This window comes from Hyposmocoma kahamanoa, unplaced genomic scaffold (genome assembly GCF_003589595.1).
Source record: "Hyposmocoma kahamanoa isolate Upper Pololo Valley unplaced genomic scaffold, ASM358959v1 87, whole genome shotgun sequence".
NCBI classification, from domain to species: Eukaryota; Metazoa; Arthropoda; class Insecta; order Lepidoptera; family Cosmopterigidae; genus Hyposmocoma; species Hyposmocoma kahamanoa.
Genome location: NW_020654422.1, coordinates 8588385 through 8616345, shown reverse-complemented (window position 1 = coordinate 8616345; position 27961 = coordinate 8588385). Strand labels below are relative to the sequence as shown.

At 35.3% G+C, this 27961-nt stretch overlaps 1 protein-coding gene across 4 annotated transcripts; it reads left to right on the top strand.

Moving 5' to 3' along the window:
* Positions 1-119: 119 nt before the first annotated feature.
* On the top strand, positions 120-26509 carry LOC113235479 (extensin-2-like). 4 transcript variants are annotated; one of them, XM_026471176.1, is made up of 9 exons: positions 120-289; positions 11761-11923; positions 13865-13993; positions 16294-16473; positions 19244-19503; positions 22027-24166; positions 24675-24881; positions 24965-25089; positions 25269-26503. In XM_026471176.1, the coding sequence occupies exons 2-9, from the start codon at positions 11815-11817 to the stop codon at positions 26187-26189; spliced, it is 4071 nt and encodes a 1356-aa protein (XP_026326961.1). In that variant the 5' UTR covers positions 120-289; positions 11761-11814; the 3' UTR covers positions 26190-26503. The 4 variants fall into 4 exon arrangements, with proteins under 4 accessions (XP_026326961.1, XP_026326964.1, XP_026326962.1 ...); XM_026471175.1 differs by lacking the exon at positions 120-289 and adding an exon at positions 11178-11439 and having other exon boundaries at positions 25269-26504; XM_026471177.1 differs by lacking the exons at positions 120-289; positions 16294-16473 and adding an exon at positions 11172-11439 and having other exon boundaries at positions 25269-26507.
* Positions 26510-27961: the final 1452 nt, after the last annotated feature.

Genomic DNA, 27961 nt, shown 5'->3' with positions numbered 1-27961 from the left:
GACCGGTTTCGGCGGGAAGCGCCTACGCGACTGCGATGTCGCGCTACACAGCCATCACACGGTGACTATACAACCAATGTTCTATAGCTAGTTGCTAGTACTAGCACATTCGACCGCAGTGCACAGCGAAGATCGACCGCTACGACAGCCCCGGCTGATCGAAATTTCGCGACTGTTAACAGATAATGTAAATAAACAACGATAAGAGTTCGCTAATTTATCTCATACCTACTAATTTTCGGCTAATTAGTATCTCGCTTTTATCCACGCGGCTTTGAAGTTTCTGCAGGTGAGTCTTTACTTCTATTTTCATTTTATATGTATATTTCAACTTTGTATTTCTTTCAATATTAATATTGAAAAGATAGAATTTTGGGTTTCAGTTGTTTTTGGACTCTACATTTAGTGAGCACTTCGTTTTTTGTTATTCCAAATGAACTTGTTTAATATGATATGAAAACGTTTTAATCAGATAATTTACAATGCGTTTACTGTAGAATTGTAGTGCTTTTTCATCGTTGTTTGTAGCAAACATTTTTGTTTCGACAACTGAAGTTCATTTTCAAAAATCGACCTTGATAAATTTTCTTTAAAATTGAACAAGAATGGTATCATAAATAGTCAAGTTTACAAGTAATTATCTAGGACACAATATATTGAACAAAGCACATAACTTATATATTTTTCAATGAGGCTGTAATTGCTTCGTCACGTTCATTTTAGTTTCTCACAAAATGCTTTTTAGTATAGTAGAATGTTGTCATTTCTATATACGACAATGAACATAACTTTACAATTACGTTAAGTTTACACTCACAACATGGTACAATATAAATGGTAATTAGATTGTGTTCTTTTAATTGTAACCATAAAAGTTAGAATAAAAAGTACTTGTGTGTTATTCGTAGGTATATTATGCGTAGGTAGAGTGAAGGTTGGAATCCATGTCGCGGTATGTACTGTATGATTTAATTTCTAAGTTAAGGATATAATGTGTATTTGTATTAGCTAACGTAGAAGAAAAATCGTGATGAAATCTGCATGTCGCAGAAAATTCATACAACCTTTGAAAGTCAAAGTCAGATAATCTTTATTTCATTGGTAAACAAATTATACTTGAAATTATCATATTGATTAAACTCTACTGCTCATTCGTAATGCAGAAAGAAACTAGAGGTTGCTCTTTGTAAATAAACATTTGTACAGATTTACCATTTACAATAGTTATTTCAAATATCCATAGATCGAGGCAACCCACAAGAGCTAAATGGGTGACTGCTAGGAATTTTTAGTAGAAAGTGTCGGTTTCACTATAGTTTATAGTTTTAAATCTTGTGAATATCATATTTTGAATATCAACCAGAATCAAGACCAAGTCAAGCCCAGTTAGTTTATTTTTAACCGACGTTAAAAACGGTAGAGATTCCCAATTCGACATTTTTTTTTTGTATTTATGTTACGTGGCATTTATGGATCGGTTTTGATGTTATTATTCCTCGTATTAATGTTATCTGTCACTATTTTTCATAAAAAAATTACATTACATTAACGTAAATTATATTGCATAAATGTACTGTGGCGACAGTGTAAGAATGTCAATTTCTTTAAACTTATCTCTTTTAAAACTTGAGAAGTCCCCAACCAACATTGAGCCAGCAGCGTGGCCAACTTTGGCACTTCACGGCACAGGAGACCCGTACCTGAGCACTGCTGACAGTGGGACGTATAATGAGTATAGACGAAAACAAATCAAAATCTAGTAATGAGTAATTGAATGATACAACAAGCACCCACTTACTTTAAAGTAGGGTGCCACAATGTAGCATTTCTACCCACATAGGAACCATTTGCAGCTGTTAGAACAGACATTAACATGATTGCGGAGGGATGATTTACTTACGCATTTACATGTGTCTGCGAATGCCGGGTACTATTTAGCTAGTTGCTACAATCAATTAACATAAACTAATGTTCAGCTTACTGGGTGTTAAAAATTATGTTCTGCATAATATTTATTATAGCTTTTTATCTTTTTATTAGTAATCATTTAATGCAGAATTGATACTTGCGTATCGAAAGTAAACATAGTTCAAGTAAGACATCATTTCAATGTCCATAAGGCCGGAACACCTAATTTTAAAAGTACGTCACTAGGAAAAGGTCATAAATGAAATTACTTAATGAAAAAAATCTTATGTGGGATACCATACTGGATATTTTTGAGCTTACGTATGTTGTGTATACGAACATAATTCGAGATACCTTTCATTTTGAGTACTAAATACTCTGAAACAATGTTTGATTGATCAAAAACTATTATGCAAATTTGAAACTGGTATACTAAACGTAATTTCCAAAAGTTCTTATCGAAAATTTGAATTTGTATAACTGGGAAAAAGCTTTCCTTCAATGATAGAAATATTTTTATATTCTAGTTCTTTAAAAATAAAAATACAAGGTGGCTCGTATTACGTGTCCGCGAGTAAGTACATGTAAGTAATTAGCACTTTTACGTTCTACATTAATTGAACAGTATTAGCTTATATTCTGTACATAAGAAAAAAAGCCGTAACCTGCTCGCTTCTCGAATGAGCGCTCATGCATTTCTGATAAATTCTAAAATTACCATAACAGCATATTTTTTTATCAAGTGATTGGTTCATACAACACAGTTTGTATATTGTCTTCCGCATGCAAATTCGATTATTGACGTTGAGTAATCGCTCTATAGACAAGATTGAAGACCACAATTTACGGCTTATTCCTTTAATGACCTTAACATTATCACATTAAACATAAACAAAATGTGTACTCAACTTTATGTGCACCCAAGACCCAAGATTACCCGGCTATAGAGTGGTAACAAGTTAACTGGCGGCGCAACATCGCGGTGACTATAGAATTACTGCCAATAAATAAATATATATTAGACAACATCACATATATATCTCTGATCCCAAAGTAATCTCTGAATAAAATCTGATCCATAAGTAGCTAAAGCACTGTGTTATGGAAATCGGAAACATCGATGGTACCACAAACACCCATACCCGAGATAATACAGCAATTATTTTTTTCTTCATTGACTCGGCCAGGAATCGAACTCGGGACTTCAGAGGTGGCGATACTATGACAACCGGTGTGCAAAACACTCGACCACGGTGGTCGTCAAAATTAGAGAGTCCAATATTTGCCACTGCAGTTAAGGTGTAGCGAAAACTTTCGCATCTTGATTGTGTTTACTCATACAAAACCCTACTTATTTCTTTTTTATACAAAATAGCCTCAACGACAACCTAGTCACCTTTCTGATTGAGGATACGTCACTTGGGCACTTAAATAACCGATGACGGTACAGTGGGGTCCGCAGGTTATCAGCATACGATCTCTTTTTGAAACAACACATAGATACATAAGAGTTTATTGTTAGTGTAGCGAGTCTAGCAGCATAGAGGTATTGTTTTTAGCTTGGTTTTGATCTTATTCATTAGCCACTGAGTACTATAATAGTGTAGATACATCTACATATTTTTGTTTTTCATGAATACTTGCCCAACCCAACAACACAACAACCCAAAATCATTACTTCAGTATATAATACATATTCAGAATTTGCTAAATTTTATTAATCTTGCTTAGCATTGGTTAAAATAATTACTTGGCAACATGGCTCTCACAAAATGTTTCAGTAGTTTTTAATCCTTCATCGTAATGCTTTAGATGATTTTGAGATAGGCTGTTCGAAAAACTATCCATATCAATTTTTATCAAAGCTGAGCTCGTATCTACGAGATATTTAACTGACATTGGTTGTTACAGACATGCATTTATTACGAGTAACTTCTATTACTACTTTACAATTGAGAACTTCTAGAGTTCATGGCGTTGAACGAAGTAGTATATAAATAAATGTTAATAAGTAATTATCTTTGTATCGAATAACCATATTTACCTATTTATGATTGGGGCCACAGTAATTATAACAACTACACTCTATACATGTCGCTAATAACATTGGCAATATGCATAATAAGCTACTGACAAAGAATACCTGTGGTTATTAATATGAACGGCTTTTATGGTAAAAAGTTGGATTCACGAACATGGAACGGGTAGCAACCAACAATGGCCCAAATCGGATTTTATTCATTTTTCACGACGACAGAGACTTGCACCAGCTGGTACTGAATTGACTTATTCTTTCAGCTAAAAACGGCCATACTTTAATTTTTTCTTTTAAATTCAAATCGGTTAAATTGCTTTCTAATTACTGCTTAAGATTGATCTATTTTTACGATCAAAAGGGAGATTTAGAGCATTGCCTTGAATTGAACGTGAAATTCGAATTCATTGTTTCTTAAAAATCTTGACCGTTCAGATATTGGGTATAGATAACACCCTAGTGAATTAAAAGTGACTATAGTCACGATTGGTATAAATTTAATGAGATGAATTTATATACATCTAAATGCCTCCACATTAAGTTCACTAGATAGATGTTTGTCCACTCTGAATATAGTGTGGACGGTGAATGTCTATCCGAGCACTCTTGCGTCCGTGACCTTGAAGTTATGTTTGATAGCACGTTAAATTTCACAGACTATATTAATATATTAAAGGCATTAAATATATTTAAGGTATTATATTAAAGGCATGGAAGATGGTAGGTTTTGTCAAATGCTCTTGCAAGGATTTTAGGAATACGTCTCCTATACACTCCTTGTACAACACTCTGATACCTAGTACCTTGGAATATGCGTCGCCGATCTGGAATCCACATAAAAGAATTCATTCTGAAAGAATCGAACGGTTGCAACGTAACTTTACTCGTTTTCTGGCATATAAAGACCCCAATTGTCCCTACCATGCTGAATATAATACTCGGCCAAAATATTTCAAAATGAGTTCTCTTGAAACCAGACGTCGAAATGCTGATATTGGAACTCTGCACAGGATGGTGCATAAAGGTATATCGTCACCAGAGGCATTGGCCTTCATCAACTTAAACGTTCCGACGTTTCGGGCCCTTTACAGGTCCCATAGTCACGGTTGACATGGTCAAAACAAATATACGCGATTTAAATCCGGAAAAATAGTTTCATTTCCTACACTAAACACTTTATTCATTCGTATGTGCGAGCAATTGTTTCATTCTTAAATACTTTATAATCAATTATTGCTGTAATTTTACTTTTTCAATTGTTTTTTTATTATTATTGTTTTAGAATATTCTTTGTATATCATTGGCTGACTCTAAATTTTAGTGCAATACACCTAGTGTAATACACCTGTAGCGACTTGGCACCCTGTATTGTGAACGTATCTATATTTATTTCTAAGATTTTTTTTTGTTAAGTTGATGGTGTATCTTTCAATAGATAAATAAATAAAAGTGCACACTCTAATATTAAACTCATACATAACCAGCATTAGTATTTTGCAGCTCTTACTGTTATGGTGATCAATTATAGTCACAGTTACAAGACACTCAGCAATTGCATTAATTACTTGAATTTATAAGCAAGAATTTGTGCTTCTATTTTTGGGAAACATGGCAAACATTCCAAGGACGATAGCCAATGTTCTTTTAAAATTTTTTAGCAAATAAAATTTCTTCAGTACTTTTATCATAATATTATTTAAAGTCTAACCTTCGGAACTATTCGAGTTTTACGGAAGTTGACGATTGCACATAATTTAACCTTATACCTACCGTAAGGGTCTAATCACACTCATCACGCAGAATTCGAGCCGTCCGAGCCGAAGCGAAGCGTGAAGCGCATTTCCGATACTTTTACGATAGGTAATAATTTGTTCTCAATATTCCCATTGAACTTTGAACGAATCTTACGTCGTTAGTAAAAGCAATAAAGTACACACCCAGATTGTTGTACTTTAACGTGTTGCCGAGCGTATCTGCGTGGGTGGCTGGCGGAGGCGGAGCATCAATGAATAATCAAGAATAACCTAATAGGAATCGCGGTTTGAATACTGCCATCATGAGAAATAATAAGCCAATAATGGTCCTATTGTTTACTCGTGTCACTGTTATTTATAGGTGTACCAATTTTCATTGCTGTTTCAATAAATTGGAGTCTTGAATTCTTTTGGTGGCTTAGAGGACGACTTGTCTCTAGTCGGAGAACTACTTTACACAATTTGGGACTAGCAGTGATAAATTGATGCGAATAATCGGGTTAGAAATCTACTGAGTAGGCTCCACCGATCAGCTGATCTTCGAACCAGAGGTTAGTTTGCTTCTAAACCAAAGCGGTATTACTAAAACACGATATTGAAATCCATCAAACAACAATGTCAGCTTGTAAATGAAGTTGTAGTATTTAATTGGTATGTAGGTAAAGTAGGTTTTAAGTAAGACATTGGGAAAGATTGAAATATAATTATAATACCTACCGGTGGTAATAGTGTCTATACAGCCGCAGATAGAGTATAACTCGTGCAGTCGGCTACCTTGTCTGGTGGCATTGATTCCATCTTTGTAGCTCAAACTGTCAAACTTTTGAGAAATAATCAGAGCAACATTAGACGCAAAGGCATATTATCAATGCCATTGCTATCGGGTTGTCTTTCGCAGTTATTCTGCTGATATTTTTGCAGTCACTTGATATACAACTTGCTGTGGTTGTACGTTCTAATTGCACCTACTATTTAATACTCGTAGGACAAGTCTACTTATTACCTACTCGATTAGCTCGATAATCCATTAGCCCGTTAACAGTATATTACTGGCAAATATCTCTTAATAAATAGTTTAATAGTTGTATATAAGTAGACTATTTATATAAACGTGACATTAGTACATCTTTTTTTTATCCGACTTCAAGACAGGAGGCGGTTCTCAATTCGTCGTATTTTTGTGTATGTTACGCGATTACTCCACCATTTGTGATTCGATTTCGATGTTTCTTTTTTGTTGGAACGGGAGTACCTTAGTAGTGGTCTCAGTCAAATTTGAAGAAAATATTCTACTTAAAGTTGGGACATATGTAGATGTTAGTTATTCCAATGAAAATAAACACAGCGAAAATCAATACGCGAGTTGAGACTTATGAGGTCGTTTTTTTTTGATAAAAAAGTTATATTTATTATTAATCGGGTAATCGCATAAGTGTTCAATGTATTTTAGTTGTGTTTATTAGTGTCAATCCACGTCGATTACATATACAAGTACAGCCTTTATAAAAGGAAGAACAACTTTCTACAGATATCCATTGGATTTTACGAAACGGTCTACTACACCATAAAAGGACTGACACCAGTTCTGGTGGCGACATACACATCTCGTTTTTTCATTAATTTTATTGAACAGTATTATCATAATTAGGAGTTGAGTAAAGAAATATATACTTATACTGCAAAACTTTCGCGAAATAAGCCCCATTTGAAACTGATTTTCCATTAGTATGTAAATAATAAATGAACTGTATTAATTGTGTTGTGTTTTGCCTGAACTATTTATTGTAACAGTATCGTTAATTTAACAGAGAAATTCCGAAAGCCCTTGTATATAGATTGTATAAAAATCATAAAAATCATAGGACACCCTTCTTTATTTTAATGTATAGTGATAACTATACATAGTTGATATCTAATGATAACTATGTATGAGAAATTTTATAACTAAATAAAGATTGAAGTATAAAAAAGTCAACGACTAATTTCGTTCGTAGAGTCCTTAAGCCTGTCTCCTAAATAATATAATAATAATAATGTGCCAAACAACCACACCAATTGCCTGGTCTCAAACTAGGGAATTCCCTGTACTATGAGTACCAGAGCACGGAATCTACTGCGGGGGACTTCCCAGAACACACAGACCAGAATTAATTTAGAAAAGTTCATTTCCAAATTTGGTTCTACCTGGAATCGAATCTTCATCCAGCGCCCACATAATATAAGCCGTTAGGCCACTGAGGTCGTCATAGTCAAAGTTGTCATTTTGCAGATGTGACCCTAATACACCAATTGTGCGATTTATAGACCGTTATTAAGTGGTAGAAATACATGTGGTAGCTCATGAAAATAACAATACGAAAATATCAATTTTTAATGTTTGCAAGATTTGATATCGTCAAACTGTATAGAATTTGCTGGTTGGATTGATTTGACATAAATTACCTACTTCCTAAAGTTACCCCGCGCGTAGTAATGGCATTTACACAACAGTGATTTTAATTAAAATAATACTGTACAAAATATACTACTGTACAAGTTAGATAATGTGGTTAGCGATGAGAGAATCATTCGTTTTAGGTTTTACTCATGCATAACAGGTCCTAACAATGTAGCAGGAATGACCGAAATAAACCTATGACGCCATATCGTTCACGAGTAAATAAAACTTATACGCAAAACTTTAAATAACAGTTTGGTGTTAAGTTAGTTGTCGTGTTCCAGCTTACGTTTGAATCGCTCCATTTTTGCTGTAATATGCTTCGCTGCACAATAATATAGATAAAGTTATGTATCTATATATCTATGTTACCTTTGAAACTCTAAGACGTACATTAGATTAAAGGATTTGGTTCGTGGATTTATTTACGCTATGTTGCCCTCCTTTTCATAACTAACGTAATCGACATTCTTAGCGAAATTCAGTTATTAACATATCAGCGAAACGAGATATACAACCACCTCTAATCAGTTTCGTAATGTCTTATTTCGTTTCAGTTTTTGTTAAGCAAAGTCAGACTAATTAATAAGTTGCGAAATGCAAATCCGTTACTTATAACAATGAGGGCAGTAGGTATAGTCAACCACATCACATCGTCAATGTAAATGGCGTTACGAGGGAAGAGTAAAAATCCAAGTGTTCTTAACGATGCTAACATCGTGGAAGGGGTTCGATGTAATAAAAGGTCAGGAAGTCTACCACGAAATTCAATTCTACGTGACTATGTTAGCTACGAAGCTCAGGCGTAATGTCAGTTTTTCAATGAAAGTAATGTCAAAATTCGATATGAAAGCTGTCATTTGACGTTTCGGAGTCTTTTATTAGTCTTTTTTAATTTGGTCGAGTATTACTTATTTGACAGTTATTTATTCGGACGGATGTCGGACGGAGAATGAGAGTAGACCCCCTGGACTTAACGTCGGGGATAGTGCAATGACGCGTAACTGGCATTGGATTATAGTTTTCATTTCGGTAACTTAGTGGCCAAACCAAATACGCATAACTGTCGTGCCAACTAAATTAGCGCGATTTACGGGAATCTATTGTTATCAGTCCGTAGACAACACAAAATAATGCTTACTGTGTAAAATTGAAAGTCGTAGCCATTGAAATAACAAAGTAATGACGTTGAATCATTCTCTTGTAAAATTTGGTATAGTACAGATACGCGCCTTTTACCAATGCTGGGTACATACGCGGATTTGCATTATCCCCAATGTTATGTCAAATCACGTTTCATGGTAGCCTCCGGTCCGATACGAACTAAAACGATGATCGTTGCTTTGTATTTCGCATTTTGTGGTAGACCTCCGGTTTCTATCGAGTCTTGGGACAACACTTTATATCCATTTATCAACACGACGACCTCCGTGGTCGAGTGACTTGCACACCGGTTTTCATGGTGTCGCCACCTCTGAGGTCCCATGTTTGCTCCCCGGCCGGGTCTATGTAGTAAAACTTTTCTATAATGTCTTACTTAACTTACCTACTTACGTAGTTACTACTATACTACTAACTTATCTAGGGGCACTGCCACTGCGACCCTGAGGCATAAATTGCCTGTAATTTCATCAGCACTCTTACCCTTCAAAACCGGAACGCAGTAATGCTCTCATTACAGCTTGGCGGCAGAAATAGGTAAGGTGGCAGTACTTCCCTGGACGAACTTTTTCACAAGGAGCTCTACTTCTACTAAGATGTTAGTAACAGTAGAGTAGGTATGTTTTAATATTAAAATTTGAGTTTTATTTAGTAAGTAAGGCATGAACGTGCAACCTGGGCTTAGTGAATAAAATTTTAAGCAATAGTGTTAACGATAAGTACTTTGCATTATATGAAAACGGAAAGTACAAGCTTAATATTAAAAGCTAGATAAATTATATATACTTACATAAACTTGAAGATATGATCTTAGATATGATCTTCGTTCCGATTTTCTTCGTGTTAAATGTAGTCAAACAAGTTAGCTTTTTGAGTTGACAGTATCTGTCCCACTGTTGGGCACGGGTCTCCTACCAGGTGAGGGTTTAAACCATAGTCCGTCACGCTGGCCCAATGTGCGTTGGAGACTTCACACGTTGTCCCAGGGTTGTTAAACTTCATCGACGTACAGGTTTCATCACGATATTGCCCTGCACCGAAAAGCTCGTGGCAAATTTCAAACATTTCGCATATAAATTCCGAGACACTCACAGATGCGAGACCGGATTCGAAGCCACGGCCTCAGCTTGAGAGGCTGTAGGTCAATCCATTAGGCTACCACGGCTGTTTCCTTTGAAGAATAAATTCGGTGATCAAATTTAGATTCTCGATTACGTAAGTGGGATCATACAAGACACAGCCGTAACGCCTCGCCGCGCGGCAGTATGCGGTACTCGTGTGTGATGCATGAAACGTACCGATTTAAACGTACTCCTACAACACAGTATCGCGATGGCCGTTGCAGCGTTTTCCTATTAATAATTAAATTTTGAGGTACCTGGTTATATTTGCAGATGCTCAATGATCTCAGATATTCAAATTACATCTAACTGAATAATGTCCATAAATAAATGCATTATACATTACAATAGACCTTTTATTCGTATGTTGACATTTCTAATTACACAAAGAAATATTATAATGCATAAAAATTTGTAAAACTCCGAGAAATCAAGTCACTAAGAAAGGTTTATCATGCACTGTTTAATTTCACTTCCTATGAGATCATAGGAAGTGCAAAGGTAGATACATATATATCGAAGTAAATATATTCATGATAAATATTAAAAAATATTTATTAAAAAACTACAATATTTGAAAAAAGATAATTTAAGAATCTATATGGCTCTGAGTTAGTTATGAATAGTAAATTATAAGTTCGTTTTTAAATTTTGTTACTATTACTATAATTTATTTTAATATTATGGAGCAGAAGTATCTTACCTTTATTCTATTTACTGTCGTGATTGATATTCTCTTTGCTCTATGCATCTGACCTAACCCTAAGAAATGAACGAAAAAAGCAAAATCCACGTCACTTTTGATTTTTCGCATTAAATTTTTTAATATTTTTACTCTTTTCATACATTAATACAACAAGTGCCGTGTTATTTAACAATATTTTATTATAACCTTAGATTTTAGAAAATATTTACCTAGTATATACAATATTTTTTTTGTAAAAAGATCAAATTTGTGATTAACCAATGTGAATAACTATGAACAACGTTCAATCACGTAATAGTAGCGACATTACGGGAATGGTAAACACGTGTTTATTTGCTAATCATACATAATACATAGAAGGTTTAATAAGTACATGTTAGAGGTAATGAAACCTCATTTGAGAATACCTGCGTGTATGTGGAGTCGGGTAAAAAAAAAAGGAAATACTTTGACTCCTATCTTTTTCAAAATGTGGAACCAATATAAAATGTATAAGATTTTTGAATAAAATATTTAATAATTACTTCTCGGGCGTGAGTGTTTTCTTTCAGTACAACAGGGAGATAGGTCTATATAAATTAAAATATATGTATTGTATTCTGATGAATTACGACGGCTAACTAAAAACTGAATTCCAGAATACGAGTCGAAAAAAGAAGGAGTATCCGTGTATAGACAACACCACTAGTTACATGGGCTTGGTGCGTCAGAATCCGTGGACTCCGACCAAGCGCCGTGGTCCTATCGCCGCTGAGGTCGCCAGTCCGGGCCCTGCAGTTGTGGCGTTGCCTTCTTTCATAGGTACAGGATAATTTATTTGTAGAGAATCTAATAACATAGAAATTGTAGATGCCTTTCTACGGTTCTAAACTAGGGAAAACTTGATAAGACCGAGGGCGTATTCATACAGTCTAGGATTTCATATTTAAATTGGGGTAGCCTGTTGACACCATCAGATGTTTCCCATCTAAATGTTATGGATATTTTTACCATTCCTCAAAACACAGCATCCAGATGTATGTATGTATGGCCCTTATGATTTCACGATAATAATTAACTCCGTGGCGAATGATTATCATGTTGGACTGCCACACAGAAGTCCCGGGATAGATTCCCGAGTCGGGAGAAATATTTGTATGGCCTACATTTATTTCCCTTGTGAGTTTGCGTGTAATTTGTGGTTGTCTATGTGTTTGTCTATGGCACCCGCGATACTGGGTTTCCCTCATGCGGGGCTATTAAAAGAAAAATAGAAAAAAAATCACATAAAATCTTACTCATTTCTTTTATAGTCGATATGTTGGATGACACATTCGACTTCGGCAACTAAAATGGAATTAGGACAAACAAATTTTTTTTTCATGGTCAACTTATGAATAAGACTACTGCGTACGTGCTCTTGAATAAATAAATAAGTGAAAATGTGTCTGTGGTGTGAATATTGGAAAACCCAATTATAATATTAATGTATAGTGTTCATGGTGTTTTCTGTTGACACTTTCAATATTTATATGTAAGTAAGTATTGGTATAAGTACTAACTATATTGTTTATTAAAGTATAATATTAAGTTTTATTTAATGTCAACACAGCAGTGGTAAGTTGTATATCTGGCAGATATAAATACATTACATGTATATACCTACGATTTAAAATTTTAAAGAATTATGCATTTAATTCAAAGAAAGTTGTTTTTGTTAATGACTATCATTGTTTTTGTATAAAACTACGTACGGTCCATATTCTAAATACGCAGAAACTCTTGACTAAAATAAAATGTTGTATAGAAAATTTTGTTTTTACTTTAGGCTATTGTCTACAGAACGTGTTATGTTGTTATGTGTTGTACATAAGTCTGGGCGTGATTTTGTTAGTTTCGAGTGCGCATTGCAAGTGATCTCTCGCTCGCTGACATCACCCGCCGGAGGTTGCGCGCGAGTCGCGGGATTATCGTCTCTTTGCAAACAATCGGCCTTGCTCTGTTGATACTCAACACAACGTGACATCATACTGCTTAGCTTGGTCCACAAACTTCGTTTTAGTAATTTTTTGTCTTCTAAATTAGGTGTTAACCTTTCAAACGTCAAAACAGTATATCAATTTAATGTAGAGAACCAGTGTAACCCGTACGTAATCTTTTATAAATTAACGTTGTCCGACACAGTGATTTATCTTTATTAAATTTTTGGTGCCCCATAAAAAGTGGTGTGGTTCGACATTATTATGTATAGGAGGCAGTAAGTGGGTACCATTTGGTGAGAACGTGGGCGAAAACATTGACCCTGCTCAAGGTGAGCTCTATCAGTGCGTGGTGGACAATTGAGTTCGACATTGGTACATTCCCCACTGGCAGAAAGGATAATTTTAGTCTGTTCTATCAATTTCTATTGTGCATGTATGTCCAATTCTCATTCCCATCAAAATAAGCAGTAAGATAATGCTACAAAACTTTTATCCACCAAAACAAGCCGTGGTATGTAAAAACGGCCGTTTTCGCGATTCGCTATAATAAATTTATAATATCATTGGTTATCTACGTCGATCACGTCACGTTACATTTTCAGACACATCAATGTAATACCGAAGAGCATTGCGATTTATTCTGGAATCTTATGTTTGAGCTTTCTATACGTCGAAATTCCTAGTCGAAAACGGACCTTGTGAAAAGAAAAACGCATTCCAAATTACATTTTAAAAGTATAATTCTATAGCTTATCAATATACAGTTTTAAATGTGTTTCAGGTAAACATCCTCCAGAATCCCGTAAGCCCCGAGCACCTTCATACACATTTGGCCACAAGCTAGACCCTCCTGGCACTAAGCTAGGACCGAGCCCTGCAAGTTACAATACAGAAGGAATGACTTGTAAAGGTAAACTGATATTGAAAGAAAAGTGACACAAGTAGGCGATTATTAAACAGATTGAACCATAACATTTATTGTCATTTCTCGCCATTTCACTTTGCGTGTCATTAAGTTATATCTATACCGCTAAAATGGGTAAGATTGTCTACCTACGCCAGTAATATCATTAGCGCCCTATTGAAACATCTATACTGCCAAAATGTTCCTTTGTTTGTTCTCCGTGGACACAAAACTTCCCAAAAGTTTTACTTTCCCAGAACAATGCCGTTCAATTATTACAATTACATATAAGTTATACGATAACGATGATGTAATTCGTAAGATAAATTGAAGCTTAATTTGAGCTGATAATTGCCCAAGCCAAGTTAATTCAATTATGTTTGATACGATCTGTAAACAATGGCGCACCCATTCAAGTTCCAGAGGATCAGTAAAGCGTATTCAGACAGGCGGCGAATGGCTGTGAAACTCTGAGCAATGTTCCTTACTTGATATTTAATAGAATCGTAGGTGGTTAATCTTTATTGTCCTATACTGGATAATTGCCTAAGACGTACTGCAGACCAGCAAAATCACTCAGACAATTACACAGTCTACCGCCTACAGTGTGTATCCATATAGATCGGGTATTTTTTGTTGTTATTTTTCTAGTCGGTTCTTCTAATATCTTGTTAGAATAACATTACTTGATGTGGGCAATAGCATCAAAATGGGGTATTTGTGTCCACACGATGCAGTTATGACGGGAAAAACTCGAACGGTCAATGAAAAAAAAAATTGCATGAAAGCCTTAGTGGAGGTTAGTGTAGCCTGAAAGTATGTAATTATTTTGTTTCCAGCAATGACATGTATAGAGTTGTTTTTCAGCATTTTCTGATTCATTCTGCGACACATTAAGTGGGTCATGACTGCAGTCCTTATTTACATAAGCGATGCGATTTTGTTGTCTGCAGTGTTTCTCTGGCTATAAATATTCAATGCAGCTTACCTTTTCACTTGTGAACTTCCTGAAGCCTAGTTTCTTTGACAGTGGTTTATAGCTACACATTTCGTGCCAACATCGAAACAACTCTGTTCATTTGTGACCAAACTTTTGTGTCGTTTGTGTACGATAGAACATACAGAACTTTTAACACTTGGTTGTCGTTTTAATTTGGAATGAAAATGTCATAGATAAATAAAGAATTGCCAGTGGTAGTTCCATTTGTCGTATGACATATAAATAACTAAAATATAAACTTAAATACAAAACATACAACACACAAACTAAAACAATTCATCACCATCAATGCATTTTATGCGTCGCACTGATGCGCATGAGTCTTCTCTTAGACGGGGATTTACGCCATAGTCCGACATGCTAGCCTAATGCGGGTTGGGGTTTTCCGAGGCTTGTGAACCTTCTTCGATGCCCCGATTTCACCATGATGTTTTCTTTCACCGCAAAGCTCATGGTAAATTTCAACTAAAATTCGCACATAAATTCCGAAAAACTTAGAGGTGAGGTACCACAGTTTTTTGAAATAAAAATATATAGGCTTAAATCAATCGATAAAAGTCTCAGCAATTTGCTGGTTTTTTGACTTCACCTGTCAAGTATTCGCCGCTGAGAGACATCGTAGCATGTAGAGACGGTCTTTTCGACTAAACATATATACTCATACAATTGGTCGCAAATGTAATTGTCATTCGATTATGAAAATTCTAAAGCTATAGATTTACTGACTATTATTTTCGCGGTACCCTTAAGACGCTTCAATGGCATTGAATGAATGGTCGCACACGTTTCTCCGCTGCAGTTGATGTCGCCAAATAAGTCGCGTATGTTCGAAGGTGATCGGCGGTGAGTCAGCCGCCGATTGCTGTGTAGGTAGACCCTGAGTATTGTTAAACAGGGCAGCTTAAGCTCAGTCTGTCTTCCACCTCGATGCACTACGCAATAATCGAACCATATTCGAAGTGTGTCAATGAAAGTTTCGTTTCCGCATTTAGTGCCTCTTTATTTAACATTTTTTATTGTTTTGTGATTTTATAATTAAGGTAAGGTTCACTGAAGATGTTTGTAAAATTTTTATATTACAGTATTTTTTTAAATCTCTGCGATATGAATAAAAAATAGGGATGACCGAAGAGCACTAAAAAACTTACTTTAAAAATATTATTCAGTTTATGATGCGCTCTGTGATTATGACTAGGATGAGGAATGTAGAATATACGTAGATAAGAGTAAACAGATTGTTTTTTTCTGTACTATTTAGTACCTATAATTTTGAAACTAATAATACTAACATAAAATGGCATGCTAGGGAGGGCGTCTGGGCCAGCTGCATCACTTCATGGGCGTTGGCCCCCGCCACGTATCCCCATCACCCCTGCGCCTTGCGACTACGAGGCTTCGAAGGCTTCTCGAGCCGCGCTGGACGTGGCGCCTGCCTTCTCCATTGGCATTCGAGTCTCTCCACCAGCGCCCGGTGCGAGTACTCCAGGTGGATTTCGAGAATTTTGTTTCAGCATGTTGTAGTCCGACAAAAGTTAATTTAGTTGTCATCCTAGTTTCCAACTTTGTAGTTATTTTGTCATGTATTTTTTGAGCGTCATACGTATACATTAAACAATTTTTCGTTTCGTAGATTTGTGAAAACGGCAATCTATTTTGTTGGTTTATTTTTGTTATGATTTACGATTTCGTTTTTATTTGTAATTAACAACGACCGATCATTGTAGATCATTGCTTGTAAGTCGATTAAGTTTAAATACAAAATTTGGAATTTGATTTATCACTTACGTACAATTTTATTAAAAAATAGGTATCTATCGAGTTCTTAGGTTTTCGCGATTCCTAGACGATTAGAAAATGAAACTTTTGTTTCGGATCTAAATCGCGTATATTTGTTTTTTTATCAAACCAACGTTTCGGGCTTTTTACAGTTCTAATGATCACGGCTGACTGAGATGGTAAAGTTGTCAACTCATTAGTTATATCTAATATAATGCACGAGTACATAACCACATAGACACGAAATAAGGGGCCATCCATCCCCGTAACACATCAGTCAAATGAGACTTATACATGTAAACTCTCGTTTGCACTGAAATAGTACAGCGTCAACAACTGACCCGCGCGTAAGTCTCAGTATATTCCAAAAATATTCTATTTTTAATAATTACTCTAACATCATGGAAGGCTGTTCTATTCGGTGGTGCGGGAACAATAGTAAGACATCGAAATACAAAACAAACGGAATAACATTTCATCGGTAATTAAATATTAAATATACAGTTTTCAATTCTCGTCCATTATTAAACTGGTCCGTTTGAAGCGAAACAATTGACCTGTATCTATGCGTCTTGCTTTCACCTAGTGCAACTCCCATTACGTCATTTTATTCTATTAATCAAGCACGCGTTACTAGTGTTGCACTGAAAAAAGCTTTGTTTGTATCGATATTTGCCTGTATAATAAATTATTATTACTGTATAATGATTTATTTAAGCAACTGATAAAATAAACCTAATGTACACACGCTAGTACATCAAGCTACCCATTGACATATCTTGTTCCGTTTAACTGGAGGCGATTTTCGAACCAAAGTAGTCTGGTGTGCCGTTGTCCGTACATCTAACGTCGTCGTAGTGTCAAGCCGTGAGTATAATGTATCGATTTTATAAATATGACAGATTTTGGACAAGTAATACTAACTGTTACGTAGTAGATTGTAGAATTCTAGGTATGGTTTTACAGATGACAGAGTTTCTAGAGAATCGTTCATTACCTAGAATAAAATAATGTAAAAACACTATAAAAAATAATAGTTGTCTTTTAATTTATTGCTCTGGAAAATTCTTTTTGTTTGACAGCACATTTTATAACATCTTATGGCCTTGTGGTGCTGTCCTGAAATAGTACCACCCCATCTCTTTCCATGGATGTTTTCCGAACTAACTTATTGCGATCATCTATCCTTGCAAGTGTGGTGACTATGCTAATTCCTCGAAGAGTCCAGACTGTTTATGGATTTTATTGGAGAGACCCGTGTTTGGCAGTGGGACGAAATATGGGTGATGATGACATCTTGTAACAGGCCAGTTCGAATAAGTGGCAGGCATTGACTTACAATTATATGGACGTCGGGTCCGCGCTAAAAAGTGTCCGCACTTGTAAGGCGCTAAAATCGTATACAGAGCGCGACACTTTAGTCTTCATTTGTTCTACGGACAGCGCGATACTGCGATGACATAACAATTTAAATTTCGAATAGGTTGACTTGGGACATTTTTTTCGTGGTTTTTGTATTAGACCCGTCGTCCATTTATTTGTAAGTCAATGGTGGCAGGGCTTAATTAAAACAGGAACAAAACATACTTGGGCATATAGTGTTGTTATTTAAAATATAGGTACCGAAAAAAAAACTTTCATATTTTTGTATTATTTTTGAAGATTTCCTAAGGAATCGGGCCTTAAGGAAAAAAGGTGCTTTTTAAGAGACCGCGTTGGGGTTTTTTTTAACTTAATTTTTATATCATGTTTTTTTACCATTTTACAATGTTAAATGTCGTTTGACCTTTACACGATTATTTAACATCGACTTTTTTTTTAATTTCTAATTTAAAAACTACAGTGGTGTCTGTGCAGGGCAGTCCTTACAAAAGTAAGCTAAAAAGTTCATGAAAACATTACACTCGTTTGTTTGTTCAGTCGTGTAAAAATGAGTAATAATAATGAAGTAAATAATATAAATATGGTAAATGATATTTGTTTTTCCAACTGTAATGTGATGTTTCGAATTCGGGCTGCCCAATCGGAGCGCCGTTGTCACTGTAGTCATTTGGCAGAATATTTTTTTTAAGATGTCATTTCGTCTATTTTTAAATATTCGATGTATTAAGACATTGCAGTCCACCCTATTCTGAACTATACATACGAAAAGTCTTGGTAGACGCACGCGTTTTTGATCTTGTCTGTAACACCTGTCACATTAGGTAAAAAGTCTTCGCTGGACTATTGGTGGTTTGTGTAAAGAAAAACGCGATTTACATCCGTAAAAATTTGATTTTTTCCAATAAAAACCTATATTATATTTCCAGTTCTAAACAAATAACAAAAACATTTCGCTTACCTATAAGCTTTCCTTGTATTGGTATTTTGTCGTTCGAGGACAGTTCTTATCACGATGAATGTAAAATATTGCCTATTCTTTAACATCAATTTTTGCTGCGCTTATAACGTTTATGATTAATGTAATTATCACATTCCAGCACCGAACGCATATTCTATGCCACCTCTGCTCGGCGAAGCCAAAGAAGGAAGTAAACGCGCTGCACCAGCTTACAGCATTACGGGGCGAGGAAAAACGTTGGAAAACAAATCACTTATACCGGGTCCAGGAACTTATACCCCTGAGAAGGCTTTAATAGTGTCCACGAAAAAACCTCCAGCTTATACTATGGCTCCTAGAAGAGAATACAAACCTCCGACTGCAGCCGTGCCAGGACCAGGCGTCTACTGTCCTGAAAAGGTAGACTTTAATGTAATCACTCATATTTCATTATGAATATCTACGTCGTACAGCAAAAAGATTCGATTATATCTAGCTGATGATCGTACGTATGACAAACAAGTTTAACAAAACGATTTTTTTTATCATCATACCTATATGTTTTATGTACTCTAAAGCAGATTTTTAAGTCCTAGAGGCTAAAGTATTTCTACGTTTGAAATCCTTTTTCAAATCTGAAAAATTGTACATATTCAGCAAGAATGGCGGCTAATTAAATATCTAAATTGGAAAAAAAACGTCATAGAGGTGGCTGCTTAAAGTAAATGTTCTTGTCATTAGTACGGAATACTGTACAGAACACGAATAAAAAAATGTTGTGAAAAACACAACGTTGCTCTCTTTGTACATATGGAGAATCACTATTTTTGACGAATACACACGTCAAAAGTGTCTAGGGATCAAGGTATTTTTTTGAATATTTGATGACTCTATTAAAGTTTCTTACTTTAGTCTACGTAATTTATTATATATTTCGTTTTTTATTTTTTAAAATTATAAAAAGAGAAAAAACCATTGGTGTTAAAAAAAAGTATTAGAAGCCCTGGTGTCCTACCACAACCTTTCCAAAAACAATGTTATTTCAATGTAACTTTAAAGTAAGCTTATTATAATATTACTCAAATTCGTACCATGACGAACCTGTCAACCATGTAAAGTATTATTGCAAAAATGATTGAAAGAACGAATGATTTCCCAATATTGTCTATTCCTTACTACAAGTAGGAAAGAGATAACGCTATGTGAACTATATAATGCCATCTCTTTCTTTTTTGATGTTCCGAATCGTCTTATCGTAGTATAATGTTTAAGTACTTAATGTTATTTACATTCAGAGAATATTGACTGTTAAAAAAAGAAACGTATGTAATAATAAAATCTATTAAAATTACGTTTTTCAATAATTATCCGTATTTTCATGAAGAAAAATAAATAAAACAAGCTGAGTCTTGACAGTTAACGTTGTGAATTCGGAACTATAGTCTAGTGTCACCTGCTAGTTTCACCAAGGAGCATATAGATGGCGCTGTCATAATTTTTATGAAATAAACATGGCGTATTTTTATTTAACGAGAATAAATTTTCTATGTGATATTAAATAAAAAATAAACAAAATATTGAAGAGATATATGTAAATAAATAAGTACAACTTAACTTTTAATCATTACAAACGAATATTAAGACTATAAAACTGAAAATAATATTGTTTCCATTGCATTCATGTAACTATTTTAAGATCGCTAAATTTGACTTATGACCAATATTACTTTAATGTTAAAGTCGCGTCATAGTACGAACTGAGTGAATGAATAGTCACAAATCTGCCAATAAAATATCATAGTTTTTACATTACAATAAGCTTACTGTAATCGCGTTATGGTACGAAAAGTCTATTTGAGGTTAAAGTAATATTGTTTAAGAGGTTGTGTTATTAGAAACGTGCTTGATCTCTAGACACTGTTGATGTGTATATTTTTTGTTAAACGTGTTTGTTATTACATTTTCATCAATCAGATTCACCAGTTTAATGTTATTTTTAATCTGCTTATTTCTTCCCTCACAAAATATGATCCTTTAAAACCATTGACTTACAATTATATGGACGTAGGGTCCGCGCTAAAAAGTGTCCGCACTTGTAAGGCGCTAAAATCGTATACAGAGCGCTATCTCCGCTTTAGTCTTCATTTGTTCTACTGACAGCGCGATACTGCGATGACATTACAATTTAAATTTCGAATAGGTTGACTTGGGACATTTTTTTCGTGGTTTTTGTATTAGACCCGTCGTCCATTTATTTGTAAGTCAATGTTTAAAACTGATATTTTATGTTTGATACTAACCTGAACGGGTACATGCGACAGGTTTGCGTGAATTTGCCGTGGGCGCCTGCGCATACGTTCGGGATTCGACATTCGCCGTTTGCAAGCTTGAGCTCGCACTTCCCTGCACCTGAAGGGATCTCTGTCTAACAGTCTTCTTCAGTGCAAAAGACAATAAAACCGCCGAATTGCCGACTCAAATGTTTTGCGTAAAATTTAATAATTTAATGGCACTGGTATTAACCGTAACTTCCAATGTAAAAAAAATCATATTAAATACTGTTTTAGAAATAGATTATTGCTATTTATCAAACTAGATGGCTTTCGTGGATGAGAGCAATTTATTTAAATTTATATTTTGTGTCTAATATTTTTGCATGCTGCCAAGTCTCCGTTCCTATTCGCCTTTTAGAGATTAAAAGGTACCTACTTTCAAACACTTTCTAATATTTGGATTTTTATTAAGCGTAGTTCTATCTGTTCTAAACGAATGTGTTCGTAGAAGTATTATGTGTCAATATTTAAATTAAATTAAATATACATATAAGCAAGTAGTGAGAAGTAGTTCGTAATTAGACTATTGTTCCGCTTTGTTGTTTGAATCCTATTTATTTGACGATGAATAACTTTTACTTACTTTTTAGTTTTACTTTTCTCGTTTCAGGTCGATATAGTGCGACGGGAGAAATCACCCCATCATTCAATTGCTGTGACTAAATCTAAAACTGTTGGAGGCGATCAAGTTCCTGCACCTAACGCCTACTGTCCCGAAAAGGCAGATAAATTTCTAAGAGCGAAGTCACCGGCGTTTTCATTTAGAACTAAGACTGAAATCGTTAAGGTACATGACGCACCTGCCCCAAATGTCTATTCTCCTGAAAAAGCTATACATTCTCTTAAGAGCGGCCCTAAATACACACTTGCGGGAAAAGGTGTTGCTGAAAAGTTGGAGGTAACACCTGGTCCTAATTATTATAATCCTCAAAAGGCAGATAAAATTTTGCACGAAAGCTCGCCGGCTTATACAATACGCTCAAAAGAAATTGTGGAGAAGGTTGAACAAACGCCCGCTCCGAATATATACGCTCCTGAGAGATCAATTCATATGCTAAATGGTGGGCCTAAATTTACTATGTCTGGTAAGATAGGACACATTAAGTTACCAGATACGCCAGCGCCAAACAGCTACAATCCTGAGAAAGCTGACAAGGTACTACATGAACATTCACCAGCTTATTCCTTCAGGATCAAAGAGCAATCCGTAGTAAGAAGTGAATCTCCAGCTCCAAATGTATACGCTCCTGAAAGATCAATGCACTTGTTAGATAGTTCTCCGAAATTTACCATCAGCGGCAAAGGTGCTACTGGCAAGATAGAGAACACACCAGCCCCTAATAATTATTGTCCAGAAAAAGCTGATAAATTGTTGCATGACTCTTCGCCAGCATATACATTCAGATCAAAAGATCAAATGCATAAAATAGATGTCACTCCAGCCCCTAACGTATATGCACCCGAAAAATCCATGCATATGCTAGATGGCGCTCCTAAATATACTATTACTGGAAAAGGCCTACTAACAAAAATTTACGACACACCAGCACCGAATGCTTACAACCCAGATAAAGCTGATAAATTATTACACGAATCTTCTCCATCGTATACGTTTAGATCGAAAATACCTGTCGGCGAACAGAATGATGTGCCTGGTCCGAACGTATATGACCCTCATTTGTTAGATGGCACACCAAAATATAGTTTGTATGGTAGAGGTCCTAATGAGAAACCATCCGACACTCCTGGACCTAATGCTTACAATCCTCATTTATTAACCGGATCACCTAAGATCACGATTGCAGGTAAAGGTTCATCTGATAAACCCTCTGATGTACCAGCTCCTAACGCTTATGATCCTCATCTGCCTGATAATACTCCAAAATATACCATATTAGGCAGAGGTCCTGATGGCAAACCATCAGATACTCCTGGACCTAATCACTATGAACCTCATTTGCCTAGCAGTTCCCCACGATATACTATATCTGGTAAAGGGATAGACGAAAAAGTTTCCGATGTTCCAGCTCCAAATACTTATGATCCACGCTTACTCGATGGTACACCCAAGTTCACTATAGCGGGTAAAGGGCTATGCGATAAGCCATCCGATACACCTGGTCCAAGTGCTTATGATCCTAACTTACCTCACAATTCACCAAAATATACAATTTCTGGTAAAGGCCCGCTTGCAAAAGTAATTGATACACCGGCCCCCAACACTTATTGTCCTGATAAAGCCGATACAATATTGCATGAAAGCTCTCCGGCCTATACATTCCGAACTAAGGAACCGCTTCATAAACCTGTCGACAATCCAGCGCCTAATGCGTATGATCCTAGTAAATATGATTATATGTTAGACGGAGTTCCTAAGTACAGCTTTGGTGTTAAGGGGCCAGCGGAAAAAATTTCAAACAATCCGGCACCAAATACATACTGTCCAGAAAAAGCTGATAAAATTCTTCACGAAACATCCCCTGCTTACACATTCCGACCAAAAATTAGTAATGATAAAGTTCCTGATACACCTGGACCAACTGCTTATGACCCTCAAAAGGCTGATAAGATTTTGTTAGACAGTGCACCGAGATATTCGTTTAGAATAAAAACAAATCCACATAAATCAGACAGCGTCCCAGCGCCCAACAGCTATAGTCCTGATAAAGCGGATAAAGTATTGATGCAGAATGCTCCTCAATACACTTTTAGAATCAAAACAAATGCTTTAAAAGTTTCTGATAGTCCTGGTAAGTTTTATGTATACTTTTTCTAAAATCCCTTTTTTTAGTTATACAGGGCATCCCACGGCTATAGAATACAGAGAAAGAAAGTAGTTGAAATAGGTACTATTAATAGGATTTTTAGCTTCATGGAGATAATGACATAATATATATTTTAATTTGAAAAGTACTGAATTCAAAGACTTAAAAAATTGCTTGCTTCATCTAAGTATCGAACCGATCAAATGTGAAAAAAAAACATGTTATATTTTTATGATGCCGTTTGCAAAGGTCTATTATGGATTTATTACTTTTAAGTAACACAGTATCTTCATTTAGTAGAACACCTTCCTGTACAATCAGGCAAGCAATTATTAAGTCTTTGAATAAGTACCACGTATTTAAAAAAATGAAATAAGTCTCCATGAAGTAAAATATTCTATTTACAATCTTTAAACTATTTCGTGTCACATAACCGTGGGATTCCCTGTATATTTTAATTATTCGTATTGATTATTTTCATTGTCTCTTACAGCGCCAAACTCTTATAATATCCCTATTCCTGTGAAGACACCTTTGTACACGATTTCTGGTAGACACAAAGAACCAATCGATGAGCGCCTTAAAGTACCAGCTCCAGGTGCCTATAGTCCTGAGAAGGGAAACAAGTTTGTCCTGACATACTCGCCTTCGTACACATTTGGGATAAAAATTCACACGGACAAATATGGTGATACACCAGGTATTATTATAATTTATTAATAATTAAAAGATATGAAATATGCTTTCCTACTTCTGTACCGTAATAAAAAAAAATAATTTCAGCTCCAAATTCGTACCGCATCCCGTCTGTGTTAGACACACCCGTATACACTATATCAGGACGGCACAAAGTGCCAGTCGACGATCGCGTGCGAGTGCCCGCGCCTGGCACCTATTCACCGGAAAAGGTAAATTGTAATCGAGGATGTTCCTGAATGAATATTAATTTAATGTTAGTCCTTATTAATCGCATTTGAACCAAAGGTGCAATATTCTCTGACTTCCTTGACTCAAGTCTGTTTCAATAGAATTGTTGAAAATTACAAGGCACTGTACATTTTCATTAAAAATTGTTTAAAATTTGTAGGTACAGTTAAATAAAACACCACAAATCACGTTTGGGATAAAACACTCTCCTTTGTTGGGACAACTAAAACCCATTGAACCTTATCGGCCTGACGAGAAGGAAAAAATTAAGAAGATACTTAGTAATACTACGCAAGATGTATCACGCAATAAAGAAATTTTACAAACTGATGTTAATCAAACTCACAAAAAGGGCAAATATATTGTTGTACTACATAGCGACAATGTTGAAAACAGCGATGTACAAATTCAGGAAAAAATTGATGAGTTGGCCGATTCCACATTAATCCAACGTATTCAAAATGATAGACAAAATGCTGTTCAAAATGGCGGCGCCGTTGAAAATCGCGAATTGCAAGTTCAGAAAAATGTAAAATTGACAAACGATTCTGCGCTAATGCAAACTACCCACGCGCATGTTACACAAATACGAGACACTGAAATCAGAAGTTCAACGCCAGACCAGGTTCAAGAAACGTTGACTCAAGAGTTGGTTTGGATTCCAGAAAAACCAATTCGCCGAGGCTCATACACCATTGATAAAGGAGACTCCTTTACGGAAAAATTCCAAAGTAGTGAAATAGTCCCTGTGGGAAATGGAGTCATTCGAACTACAGCACAGGGTGTGAGAGGAGCAACTCGCTCTGAAGAAAATACTAGCGAGATAGTTCAACGAGAAGGATTTCAACAGAGCACCCAGACAAACCTAAAGAAAGCAAGTGCTCACGAAAAAACACAAGCTGCTGCTGAAGAAGTTCATACTGGTACCGAAGTGCAGCATCTTCCCAATGGGGGTATTTCTAAAACCACAACGACTACAACTGTTAGAAAGATGGGATCGTCAGCGAAGACAGCGAATGCCTCTACTACCATTTCACGTACTGCTACTGTAGTGACGTCACGTGACGTGGGTACTAAGTAATATTTTTGAAACCCTTGCAGAAACTACGCTCAATAAAAAGGCGTATAATATATTCTTTAATTGTTACAGCTTATAATAATGTGCAGTCGCGTTTAGGACTAACCAACTTTATATATTTTTTTTATTTGTTATTCATAATACAACGGTTCGTTTTTCTATTTTGCTAGAAAAATGCGATCTCTTACAATAATTGTTGCATGTTATTTATTACGCTCACGAGAATTTTGTCGTTGCCTAATCTTTAAGGAAAATTGCCTTATTATATGAAAATAATGTTACTAATATTGTTAAAAGCAATGCAGATTTTATTAATAAACTTTATTATTTACCAATCTATTGTTGGGTTTCATTGACAATTTTGCGTTAGGTACGGTTCTGATGTAAATTCACCTTGAGTGGTATCGAATGTTTTACATACGTACATAACTTTCATGTTAAGTTTTAATTTATTACTATAGTTCCAACGATTTGATAAATAGAAAACATATTTATATCTTACTTTATACCTATCCAGTGCAAAATATAAGTATATTGTTAAATAAACCATAAAATTAATTTTCATTTTGGTTTGTAATATTTTATATAGGTACTATTATAGTGTAGTTTGATATTTGCGGTTTAGGCACTCCTTACCTTTGTACATGTCCTCGATGGGTTTTACTTATGAATCTTGCTCTTCAACATTTGAAACAAGTGAGGCCGGTAGTTAAATATATGAATTTAATGGTACCATTACATTTAATGCATATATTACGTGTACGTTGATGAGTTTTTTTTATAAAACAGAAACTCCATATGAGATAAATAGGGGCACTTAGCATGCACAATAAAGCAATTGTGCATGGTAAATGCCCCTATCTACTTCAATGTTTTCCGTACTGATTTTATTCCATGAAACTCAAACACGAAAATTTTATTGATTGAGACTCCCATCATTATTATATTATTATTATTAAAATAGTTATTTTTAATATCTCCTGGCTTGTAGAGTACTAAAATTTGACTGTGCTCTTGCTTTTAGCGGTAAGTTTTATTGGCATACACAAATAAGCATCAACTTATAATAAATTATGGTTCTGTAAGAACAAACACGTGTACATTGTATTATACATGCTGTTCAATTAAAGACTTATTTATTGTACTTTGACGCAAATGGTTTAAAAATAAATTTTTATCATTTAAAAAATCCTGTACAATTGCTGTAGCGGATGTTTTTGTATGATAAGTGGTATGAGACTGACGGAAATGCTCCAGAATGGTGCGTGGATAAATAAATGGCCACTGAACTGCGACAAACCATCATTGATAAATATGGCATTCAAAGGAAAAAAACTCGCATTCATTCGTTACGACCGTGTCGTCGGCTGTCGCATTTGTGTCATGACCATGTCATGATAACAAATGTTCCTGTTATTGCTCCTCTGTGTATTCTCCAGTCCATTGTGAATGTGATCTTTATCACATACATAGATAGCGTACTATGTATGTGCTATTACCATTTTCGGAGATTAAGCTCCGAATTTTTCACCATGGCATTACTATTGATTTCTGTTGCAAGTTCTAATAATGCAAATCCATAAAGAAAGTTCTTATCGTACCCTTTTATCCATTTGTAAAATTCATAATATATATCAATGTTCGCTCATTACGTTTTTTTGAGCTGGAGACTAAGTAAATTTGTTTTAGTTGATATAATAAGAATTTAGAAATATTTTCCTCTTTTATTTATTTTTTAAATCGTGTTTGTTCACAGAAATCGAAATAAATAAGCA